This window comes from Mytilus edulis, unplaced genomic scaffold (assembly GCF_963676685.1).
Source record: "Mytilus edulis unplaced genomic scaffold, xbMytEdul2.2 SCAFFOLD_1105, whole genome shotgun sequence".
Lineage (NCBI taxonomy): Eukaryota > Metazoa > Mollusca > Bivalvia > Mytilida > Mytilidae > Mytilus > Mytilus edulis.
This window is the reverse complement of record NW_027267212.1, coordinates 15089-27333: the sequence shown is the minus strand read 5'-3', so window position 1 is coordinate 27333 and position 12245 is coordinate 15089. Positions and strand designations below refer to the sequence as shown.

Sequence of the window (12245 nt, the reverse complement as noted above, 5' to 3'; positions counted from 1 at the left end):
TATTCTCGTCGTCTGTTTGGCTGCACGGGATGCTTAAAGTACATAGCCATGTCAAGTCATAATAGGGATTTAAATTGTTGTCACTTTAGTCCTCCTCGGTAAAGACGTGAAATTGTTGACGTCTGTTTGGTTGTACGGGATGCTTAAAATACACAGCAACATCTGGTCAGAACGGGGAATTTAATTGTCGTCACTTTGCACCTTTAAACGTTAGGATGTAAAACCCTTGTCCGTTTGGCTGTACAGTATGCTTTCAATACACAGCTACGTCTGCTTAGAATGGGGAATTTAATTGTTATCTGGTTGATTCTCCATCATGGGAAAATAAACCCTTGTCGTCTGTTCGGCTGTATGGGATGTATAAGTACACAGCCACGTCTAATCAGAATGGGAGATTTAATTAAGTGTCACTTTGATCGTGCTCCGTATGGACGTGATACCCTTGCTGTCTGTTTGGCTGTAGGGGGATACCTAAAATACACAGCACCGTCTAGTCAAAATGGGGAATTCAATTGTCACTTTCATCCTCTTCCTTTAGAAAACTTATATTCTCGTCGTCTGTTTGGCTGCACGGATGCTTAAAATACATAGCCATGTCAAGTCACAATAGGGAATTTAATTGTTGTGACTTTGGTCCTCCTTCTTTACAAAGTTCAACTCTTGTCGTCTGTTTGGCTGTACGAGATGATTAAAATACACAGCCATGTCTAGTCAGGATGAGGAATTTTACTGTTGTCACTTTGGTCCTCCTGCGTAAAGACGTTAAATTCTTGTCGTCTGTTTGGCTGTATGGGATGCTTAAAATACACAGACACGTTTCGTCAGAACAGGTAATTTAATTGTTGTCACATTGCACCTTTAAGAGTTAGGATGTAAAACCCTTGTCTGTTTGGTTATAGGATGTAAAACATTTGTCCGTTTGGCTGTACAGTATGTTTTCAATACACAGCTACGTCTGCTTAGAATGGGGAATTTAATTGTTATCAAGTTGATCCTCCTTCATGGGAAAATAAACCCTTGTCGTCTGTTTGCCTATATGGGATGTATAAGTACACAGCCACGTCTAATCAGAATGGGAGATTTAATTTAGTGTCACTTTGATCGTGCTCCGTATGGACGTAATACCCTTGTTGTCTGTTTGGCTGTAGGGGGGTGCCTAAAATACACAGCACCGTCTAGTCAAAATGGGGAATTCAATTGTCACTTTTATCCTCTTCCTTTAGAAAACTTATATTCTCGTCGTCTGTTTGGCTGCACGGGATGCTTAAAGTACATAGCCATATCAAGTCACAATAGGGATTTAAATTGTTGTCACTTTGGTCCTCCTCGGTAAAGACGTGAAATTCTTGTCGTCTGTTTGGCTGTACGGGATGCTTAAAATACACAGCAACATCTGGTCAGAACGGGGAATTTAATTGTCGTCACTTTGCACCTATAAACGTTAGGATGTAAAACCCTTGTCTGTTAGGCTGTATCGGATGTTTTAAATACATAGCCACGTCTGGTCAGAATGAGGAATTTAATTTTGAATTGTTATGAAGTTGATTCTCTTCCTAAAGATGTAAAACTCTAGTCTGTTTGGCTATATAGGAAGTATAAGTTCACAGACGTCTAATCATAATGGGAGGTTTTATTATTTCCACTTTGAATCGCCCTCTGTAAGAACGTACAATCCTTGTCATCTGTTTGGCTGAACAGGATGTTTAAAATACACAACCACGTTCAGTGAGGATGGGTAAGATCAAATAATTTGTTTTAAATCTTGAAATTTATACAAATTAAAATTTATGAAACATGAAAACCACATGCAAATTGAAATATTCATCCATATTGAAAACAAAAGCGTCTTTAGAGTAAAAGCCAGATAGCTTGCAGTTTAAGGTTTTTTGTTGTTGCTGAATCATACTATATATGATCAGTAACTATTTATTGTAACATTAATATCATTTTAAAAACAATCAAAACTCTCTGTAGAGAACACTTGTTTATTAAATGCAAACCACTGATATGGATTTGCAACAAAGTATACACACTCTGAAGGATGAAATATTGTTACATTCTCAATATGTACAGGAATTTCACTTGCCATTAGAATATGATGATAATAAAACTGAATCTATAAGCAGTTGTTGTTATTCTACTTATATACATCTGACAAGTATAAACTCAACAAGGCTGTATCAGCACTTAAAGACGAAGTATGTTATCAGTCTACTATCATTCGTGATTTTAACCTGCCATTCAAAGACTTGGTTGACGAACGGGAATCACAGCAAAAATATGAAGCTCGGCTTGATGTCAGTAGAATTACACCAAACATAGAAAAATGTTCGAAACCTCAAAAGAAGAGTAAGCAAAACAGATCTACAAGAACGTCTAGAGTAAAAGACAAAGAACGAAAAAGGAAGCAAAGAAATTTAAAAAAGCAGCTTGAAATTCCCTGTGAAACATCACAATCTGTTGATGAGGATCTTTATGAAACAAAATGGCAGAAAATGTATACTGAAAACGTTTCTTATAGACAACACAAAAAATCATACAGTGAAGAGAAATACAATTTAGATCTACAAAATAAACAAGTAAAGATAGATCAAATTAAAACTAAATATAGACAGGATATAAAATTTCAGCAAGAAGTGAGGGATAGAAGTAATAAGAAATATCAGTCTGATACCAAGTTCAAGGAAGAAGTGAAGGATAGAAGTAAAATGAAATACCAGTCTAATGCAGAATTTCAACAAGCAGTCAAAGAAAGGAGCAAAACTAAATATCATTTAAATAAACCATTCCAAGCTACCTTGAAAGAAAGAAGTATAACCAAATATCTCCTGAATAAAAAATTCAAACAAGCAGTCAAAGACAGAAGTAAATCCAAGTACCATGCAAATGAAGAATTTCAACAGACAGTGAAAGACAGAAGTAAATCCAAGTACCATGCAAATGAAGAATTTCAACAGACAGTGAAAGAAAGAAGTAAATCCAAGTACCATGCAAATGAAGAATTTCAACAGACAGTGAAAGAAAGAAGTAAATCCAAGTACCATGCAAATGAAGAATTTCAACAGACAGTGAAAGAAAGAAGTAAAACGAAATACAGATTGAATATACAATTTCAAAAAGCAATGAGTAAAGCAAGTAGACACAAGTATGCTTTTGATAGAACATTCCGAGAACAGAAAAAGACTTTGACTCGATTGAGGTATAGACAGAATGTGCTTCTCAGAGAAAAATACAAACGTAGACTACGTCAACAGTACAAATATGAGATAATAATACGACAAAAAAAGATATCCATGACACTACAGAGACGTTTAAACAAAAAACAGTATCGTGATGATATTGCAAATTATTTTCGACAGCAAGTTAGAGAAGGGCCAAGATATGTATGTTCAGTTTGTCACAAGTTTAAGTTCAGAAAACAGGTTGTTGTATGTGACAAACTAAAATACTCAAAAAAAGGTGATAAAAGCATAGCAATGGCAAATCAATGCATAACTCAGCAATTCCATACCACTTGTTCCGATCAATGTCAAAGCAGCTGTGAAACCATATATCATAAACAATGGATTTGTTTTAACTGTCATTACCACCTTCTGAAAGGACAAATGCCAGCCGATGCCTTTGTCAATGGTCTACAATTGCCACCTATTCCAGATGAACTTAACTCCTTAAATAAGTTGGAAAAACAACTAATCTCTGTAAGGATTCCCTTCATGAAAATTATACAGCTACCAAAAGGAAATCAGAGAGGATTTATAGGCCCATGTGTTTCAATTCCAACTGACATTGAGAAGACCACCAATGTTCTTCCTAGATCTGAAAATGAAGCTGAACTCATCAGATGCAAACTTAAAAGGAAACTTGAATATAAAGGTTATTGTCAGTATGAATTTGTTAGTCGAAAGAAAATATGCAAAGGATTGGAATATTTACAGCAAAACAATCCATATTATCATGATAAATTACTGAATGATAAATGGAGAGAACATATTCCTTCAGATTTTAAAGATCTCGTTACTGAAGAGGCAGAACTTACTGAAGTTTTAGCAGAAGAACATGATAAAGATGACAAAAATCACGACGATGAAGACATTTCATTTAAAGACAGAGGCTTACCCTCAGACACTTGCCTTCAACCTGTTGATTTAGGACAGGAAATTCTTGACCAACATTTCGAAGACATCTTTTGTGTTGCACCAGGTGAAGGCAATACACCTGTCAGCATGTTGCAAGAACATGGCAACGAAGCAATGTCATTTCCTGTTCAATTTCCAGAGGGATCTTTTGGATCATATGATGCAAAGAGACTAGTTCCACTAACAAGATCAAGATATTTCCATGCTCGCCTTTTTAACGCTGACACACGATTTTCCGGTGACACATCATACATATTCTATGCTCAGTACCTTTCAGAACTTGAGCAGGTCATATCAAAAGTCTCAATAGCATTGCGCAAAAGTAGTGGAAAAGATAAAACGGGAAATATTATTACAGCAAGAATGCTCACAGATAAAAACCAACTTAAAAGGCTGTTAACAACTGATCAAGGATATAAATTTATGACACCAATCAGAGGTACACCTCCATATTGGCAGGCTACACTCCGTGATTTAATGGCTAGTATACGCCAACTAGGAATACCTACCTGGTTTGCAACCTTCTCTGCGGCCGACTTAAGATGGAAAGAAACACTCCAAGTACTTCTTGAGCAACAAAAAAGCACACAATCTTTGGAGGATCTGGACTGGACAGGTAAATCAGAACTATTACAGTATAACCCAGTAATGAGCGCTGTGATGTTTGATCACAGATTTAATACATTCCTTAAAGAAATTATAATAAAAAAAAATATCATTGGTAATGTTAAGGACCATTTTCATAGGATTGAGTTCCAACAACGCGGCTCTCCACATGCCCATTGCCTTTTTTGGATTAAAGATGCGCCATTACTCGACACACATGATGACCAGGAAGCGTGTGATTTTGTTGACAGTTAGGTAACTTGTGATATACCCAGTGAATCTGCTGACCCTGAATTGCACGAAATAGTGAGCAGTGTACAGCAGCACAGCAAGAATCACTCTAAATCATGTGCAAAAAAAGGGACTGAATGCAGGTTCAATTTCCCACGACCACCGTCAACGAATACATTTATTTCTCGCTCTTCAACTCAATCAGGACCTTCAGTACAAAAACCATCAAAAGAAAGAATTTCATTTGCAAAAGACATACTACTCAGGCTATGGAAGACTGTCAACAATACCAATATAGAGAATATTACAACGGAAAACCTGTTTATTGCAGCTGGAATAACTCAGGAAGAATTTGAAACTGCTTCAAACGTTCTGACAAAGCGAACTACTGTTACTATAAAACGTAAACCTGCTGATATATGGATCAATCAGTACAACCCTACCTTATTACGTTGTTGGAATGCAAACATGGATCTGCAGTACATAACTGATGCTTATTCATGTGTTATGTACATTATCTCCTATATTTCAAAAGCAGAGAGAGAAATGGGCTTAGTCTTAGAAAATGCCAGAAAAGAAGCAGCAGAAGGTAATTGTGATGCTCAGGATGCCATGAAAAAAATCGGAGGGGCATACTTCCGCGAGCGGGAAGTGAGCGCATAAGAGGCTACGTATAGGGCATGTGGTCTTCATCTGAAGGAGTCATCAAGAAAGGTTCAGTTTCTTCCTGTAGGTGACAATCAAGTGAAAATGAGCTTGCCGCTCAATATCATACAAATGAAGGCCAATCAGTCAGATGACAGTATCTGGATGCATTCGTTGTATGATAGATACAAGGCTCGCCCAGTCAGCTTTCAGTTTGATATTCTCTGTTATGCTTCATTTTCATCTGATTATCGTGTTCTGTCACCTTCTCAAATTCCGAAAAAACCTTCACAATATGTATTTGAACTGCAGAATGATCTTGGATACATTCGAAAACATTCACGAACAGACTCGGCCATTGTAGCATATCCAAGATTTCTAAAATCAAGAATCCGGAGTTATATTTTAAATCAAGCCTACAACTTTTTTTACCGCATAGATTTGATGACCAGTTAAAACCTCTCAAATTTAAAACCTATCAGGAAATGTATTTAAATGGAGCAGTTTCTCTTGACTCATCAAAGGAACCACAGCAAGTTAAAACTATTGTCGAATCAAACAGACATTTATTTGAACAAAATGCAGATGAATTAGATGAAGCGCAGGATTTATTAGAGAAACAAGGACCCCTTGAAGATGCATGGGCATTGATTGCGCCAGAATCGGAGGCTGAACGTTTAGAAGCACAGGTGGAGAAGGAACACCTTGATGATGAAGATGGTTCAGAAATACCAGATTTAGACATTTTAAACAAAAAAGTCAGAAAAGGAACAGATTTTGAAGTTAGGCAAAGCATATTTACTTGTCAGCAAATACAACACCTATTGCGACAACTAAATACAGAACAGAAAAGAGTGTTTTATCAGATCAGACAATGGTGCCTAGATAAAGTGAATGGCAAAAATCCAAACCCTTTAAAGTTTTTATCAATGGGGGTGCTGGTACAGGTAAAAGCCACTTAATTAAGTGCTTGTGTTATGAGAGCAAACAAAATTTTATCTCCACATGCACCTAATCCAGATGATATTGTTGTTCTTATCACTGCACCAACAGCAACTGCTGCTTTTAATATTGGTGGAACAACTCTTCATCAAGCCTTTTCACTCTCAAAATCACTGCCGTTTCCTTATATTTATAAACGAGATGATGAAATAAACAAGCTTCGCACTAAACTTCAGAACCTTCAAATATTGATTATTGACGAAATATCCATGGTTAGTCAACGTGTCCTCCTGTATATCAGTGAGCGACTTCGTCAAATCAAGCAAAGTGGAAATGCACTTTTTGGGAACATATGTGTTATTGCAGTGGGAGATTTCTACCAGCTTCCACCTGTGAAACAAAAGTGTCTCTACGATCTGAGACCAGAACACTTTTTCCCATTATGGAGTTTAAATTTTTCACTGGTAGAATTAAATCAGATCATGCGTCAGAAGGAGGATTCTGAATTTGCTCAATTATTGAATAGGTTACGTGTCAAGAAGAAAACTGAACATCTGCTCCCTCGTGATCTATCTGTATTACAATCTTGTATGCAGCATTCAGTTCCATTAGATAGTTTGCACATTTTTGCTACTAACAAAGAGATTGATTCTCACAACAGCAAGATGATAGACAAAGTATGTGAAGAAACAGTAACAATAATGGCACAAGATTATGATAGAAATCCGAAGACAGGTGAGCTTATTCTCAGACCTGCACCATATGACAGTACACATGATTATTTACCAGCACAGTTGCTTATTGGACCAAACGCCCGAGTAATGCTTACAAGAAATATTGATATTACAATAGGTTTGGTCAATGGAGTAATTGGAACTGTCATAAGCATATTACCTGGCCAAAAAGGTTCTTCATTGCCGCATGCTATTAAAGTGCTGTTTGACAATGAAAACATTGGACGGAAACCTATCACATCCTCACATTCCACAGAACATATACCAATTGATATTCCACCAATTGAAGAGAGCTTGAGGAAAAATGCTGTCAGATATCAATTTCCATTACAGTTAGCATGGGCCTGCACTACCCATAAAGTACAGGGAATAACCACTGACAAAGCAGTTATCTCAATGAAGAACATTTTTGATGCTGGAATGGCTTATGTTGCTCTCAGTCGTGTGAAATCAAAAGATGGTCTTCTTTTACAAGACCTGGATGAAGACAAGATCTACTGCACTGAGCAGATATCAACTGCACTACAAAGGATGCCTAAGTATTTAGTCGAACAACATTATGATCAAAAGCAAAATCAATTACGTATATTGCTACATAATATTCAAGGGTTAATTCCACATATTGAAGACCTGCAGGCAAATAGTGATATTCAAAATGTGAATTTTATTTGTTTGACAGAGACCTGGATGGAATCAAATTCTGTTTCACCGAATCTAACCAATTTCAATCTGATACATAAACCAAGATCTTCCTCATATTCATCAGCAAAAGGTATTTTTGAAGACCTTAGCAACAAAAAACATGGTGGTGTTGGTATTTATGTTCGAATCAGCAGCAGTATACTCAATTAACATTTGAATCTTGTAATATTGAATGTGTTGGTATGAGAATTGAAAATATCAAAACCAACATAGTTGTCATTTATAGACCAGAATCATATACAACATCTATATTCTTGGAACAGTTACAACAGCTTCTTGTAGCCATACCACAAGACGACGGATCAACAATAGTTCTGGGAGATTTTAATGAAGACATTCTAAAATCTAATTCAGCAATACAGATGTTCATGAAACAATTTGGATTCATGCAAATATTGCAGAACCCAACAACTGATGGAGATACCCTCATTGACCATGTATATGTACGCGGAAAATTGCAAATTTCGTTGGACACTATACAAACATATTATAGTTATCACAACGTGGTGCTATTGCAAATTCCTGTTGATTAAATAGCCTTAAAATCAATCCAGTTTCTCTATGATTATCAACTTTTTTCCATGCTGCATCGCATATACGAGGCTTATTCAAAGTGGCAAAGTCCCAGTTTCAGATTCAATGGATTGAGTACACTTTATCGTGTTTGAAATGTAAATAGTCTTTTGGAAACCATTGTTCATTTGTTTTAAACGCGTGATGGAATGGGTGAATGATTTGAGTTCACTTTATCGTGTTTGAAATGTAAAATAGTCTTTTTGAAACCATTGTTCATTTGTTTTAAACACGTGATGGAAAAGGTGAATGATTTGAGTTCACTTTATCGTGTTTGAAATGTAAAATAGTCTTTTTGAAACCATTGTTTATTTGTTTTAAACGCATGATGGAAAAGGTGAATGATTTGAGTTTACTTTATCATGTTTGAAATGTAAAATAGTCTTTTTGAAACCATTGTTCATTTGTTTTAAACGCGTGATGGAAAAGGTGAATGATTTGAGTTCACTTTATCGTGTTTGAAATGTAAATAGTCTTTTTGAAACCATTGTTGATTTGTTTTAAACGCGTGATGGAAAAGGTGAATGATTTGAGTTTACTTTGTCATGTTTGAAATGTAAATAGTCTTTTGAAACCATCGTGCAGTGTTTTAACGGCTGCTTGAAAAGGTGAATGATTTGAGTTCACTAAATTGTGTTTGAAATGTAAATAGTCTTTTTGAAACCATTGTCAAGTGTTTTAATGGCTGATGGAAATGTGTCTGATTTTATTTCCCTAATCTTGTTTGAAATGTAAATAGTCTTTTTGAAACCATTGTTCATTTGTTTTAAACGCGTGATGCAAAAAGGTGAATAATTTGAGATCACTTTGTCGTGTTTGAAATGTAAATAGTCTTTTTGAAACGATTGTTTTTTTTGTTATTATGGCTGCTTGAAAAGCTCAATGATTAATAATCTTTTTGAAACCATTTTCGAGTGTTTCAACAGCTGATTGAAATGTGACTGATTTTATTTCCCTAATCTTGTTTGAAATGCTTGAAAATGTGAAAGATTGGAGTTCATTACATCGTGTTTGAAATGTAAATAGTCTTTTTTAAACCATTGCTCATTGTTTTAACTGCTGCTTGCAAATGTGAATGATTTTAGTTACCTACTAGTGTTTGAAATGTTAATAGTCTTTTTGAAACCATTGTCCATAGTTTTAACTGCTGCTTGAAAATGTAAATGATTTGAGTTCCCTACTAGCGTTTGAAATGTAAATAGTCATTTCGAAAACACTGCCCATTGTTTAAACACCTGCTTGAAAATGTGAATGATTTGAGTTCACTCAACCGTGTTTTATATGTAAATAGTCGTTTTGAAACCATTGCCCATTGTCATTACTGCTGCTTAAAAATGTGAATGATCTGAGTTCTCTATATCTTGTTGAAGTGTAAAAAGTATTTTTTGAAACCATTGCCCATTGTTTTAACTGTTTGCTTCAAAATGTTTTTTTTATCAGTTCACTCAATCGTGTTTTAAATGTAAATAGTCTTTTTGGAAACTCCTCATTGTTTCAACTGCTGGTTGAAAATGTAAATGACTTAAGTTCATTAAATTGTGTTTGAAATGTAAATAGTCTTTTTGAAACCATTGACCATTTTTTTAACACCTTCTTCAAAATGTGAAGGATTTCAGTTCACTTGTGTTTTAAATGTAAATAGTCATTTTGAAACTATTGTCCATTGCATTAACACCTGCTTGAAAATGTGAATGATTTCAGTTCACTAAATTGTGTTTGAAATGTAAGCAGTGATTTTGAAACCGTTGCCCATTGTTTTAACACCTGCTTGGTAATTTGTTTTTTTTGTCAGTTCACTTAATCGTGTTTTAAATGTAAATAGTCTTTTTGAAACCATTGCCCATTGTTTTAACTGCTGGTTGAAAATGTGAATGATTTAAGTTCACTAAATCATATTTGAAATGTAAATAGTCTTTTTGAAACCATTGCTCATTGTTAAACTGCTGGTTGAAAATGTGAATGTTTTGAGGTCACATAAATCGTGTTTAAAATGTAAATAGTCCTTTTGAAACCATTGCACATTGTTAAACTGCTGGTTGAAAATGTGAATGATTTCAGTTTCCTAAATAATGTTTAAAATGGAAATAGTCTATTTGAAAACAGTGCCCATTGTTTTTAACTACTGCTTTAAAATGTGAAAGATTAGAGTTCATTACATCGTGTTTGAAATGAGAATAGTCTTTTTTAAACCATTGCTCATTGTTTTAACTGCTGCTTGCAAATGTGAATGATTTTAGTTACCTACTAGTGTTTGAAATGTTAATAGTCTTTTTGAAACCATTGCCTATAGTTTTAACTGCTGCTTGAAAATGTAAATGATTTGAGTTCCCTACTAGTGTTTGAAATGTAAATAGTCTTTTTGAAAACACTGCCCATTGTTTAAACACCTGCTTGAAAATGTGAATGATTTGAGTTCACAAAATTGTGTTTGAAATGTAAATAGTCTTTTTGAAATCATTGTCCGTAGTTATAACTAAAGCTTGAAAATTTAAATGATTTCAGTTCCCTACTAGTGTTTGAAATGTGAATAGTCTTTTTGAAACCACTGTCCATTGTTTTAACACCTGATTAAAACTGAATGATTTGAGTTCACAAAATAGTGTTTGAAATGTAAATAGTCGTTTTTGAAACCAGTGCCCATTGTTTGACTGTTGCTTGAAAATGTGAATGAATATATTTCACTTCATCGTATTTGAAATGTAAATAGTTTTGTTTAATCATTGCCCTGTTTTAACTGCTGCTTCAAAATATGAAAGTTTCCAGTGCCATTATCGTCTTTCAAATGTACAAAGTCGTTGTGTAACCATTGCCCTTTGTTTTAACTGCTGCTTGAAAATGTAAATGTAATGAATTCCCTTATAGTGTTTAAAATGTAAAATAGTCTTTTTGAAACCATTGCTCTTTGTTTTACCGACTGCTTGAAAATGTAAATGTAATGAATTCACTAATAGTTTTTAAAATGTAAATAGTCTTTTTGAAACCATTGCTCATTGTTTAACTGCTACTTTAAAATGTGAATGTCTTTGAAATGTAAATAGTATTTTATAAAACCATTGCCCATTGTTTTAACTAATACTTGAAATTTTGATTTTTTTTTCAGTTAATTAAATCGTGTTTAAAATGTAAATAGTCTTTTTGAAACCACTGCCGATTGTTTTAACACCTGCTTGAACATGTGAATTTTGTGAGTCCACAAAATTGTGTTTGAAAAGTAAATAGTGTTTTTGAAACCATTGTCCATAGTTTTAACTGCTGCTTGAACATGTGAATGATTTGAGTTCCCTACTAGTGTCTGAAATGTAAATAGTCTTTTTAAAACCACTGCCCATTATTTTAACACCTGCTTGGAAAAGTGAATGATTTGAGTTAAAAAAATTGTGTTTGAAAGTCTTTTTTGAAACCATTGACCATTTTTTCAACTGTTGCTTGAAAATGTGAAAGATTATATTTCACTTCATCGTATTTGAAATGCAAATAGTTTTATTGAACCATTGCCCAATTTTTCCGACTACATGAAAATATGAAAGTTTCCAGTGCCATTATCGTCTTTCAAAAGTGAATAGTCAGTTTGTAACCATTGCCCTTTGTTTTAACTACTGCTTCAAAATGTAAATGTAATGAATTTAAAATGTAAATATATTTTTTTAAACCATTGCTCTTTGTTTTAGCTACTTCT

At 34.5% G+C, this 12245-nt stretch overlaps 2 protein-coding genes across 2 annotated transcripts; both read left to right on the top strand.

Moving 5' to 3' along the window:
- The first annotated feature begins 279 nt into the window (after positions 1 to 279).
- LOC139504986 (uncharacterized) lies at positions 280 to 5636 on the top strand. The gene is made up of 3 exons (XM_071294857.1): positions 280 to 459; positions 2127 to 4798; positions 5018 to 5636. The coding sequence occupies exons 1-3, from the start codon at positions 280 to 282 to the stop codon at positions 5634 to 5636; spliced, it is 3471 nt and encodes a 1156-aa protein (XP_071150958.1).
- Positions 5637 to 6595: 959 nt separating this feature from the next.
- LOC139504985 (ATP-dependent DNA helicase PIF1-like) lies at positions 6596 to 8146 on the top strand. The gene has a single exon (XM_071294856.1). The coding sequence runs from the start codon at positions 6596 to 6598 to the stop codon at positions 8144 to 8146; it is 1551 nt and encodes a 516-aa protein (XP_071150957.1).
- The last annotated feature ends 4099 nt before the right edge of the window (positions 8147 to 12245 follow it).

Coding starts and splice junctions, on each gene's coding strand:
- LOC139504986 (XM_071294857.1), top strand. CDS start 280: ATGGGGAATTTAATTGTTATCTGGTTGATTCTCCATCATGGGAAAATA. Junction 460..2,126: donor CCCTTGCTGTCTGTTTGGCT/GTAGGGGGATAC, acceptor ATCTATAAGCAG/TTGTTGTTATTCTACTTATA. Junction 4,799..5,017: donor CCAGTAATGAGCGCTGTGAT/GTTTGATCACAG, acceptor TGATATACCCAG/TGAATCTGCTGACCCTGAAT.
- LOC139504985 (XM_071294856.1), top strand. CDS start 6,596: ATGAGAGCAAACAAAATTTTATCTCCACATGCACCTAATCCAGATGAT.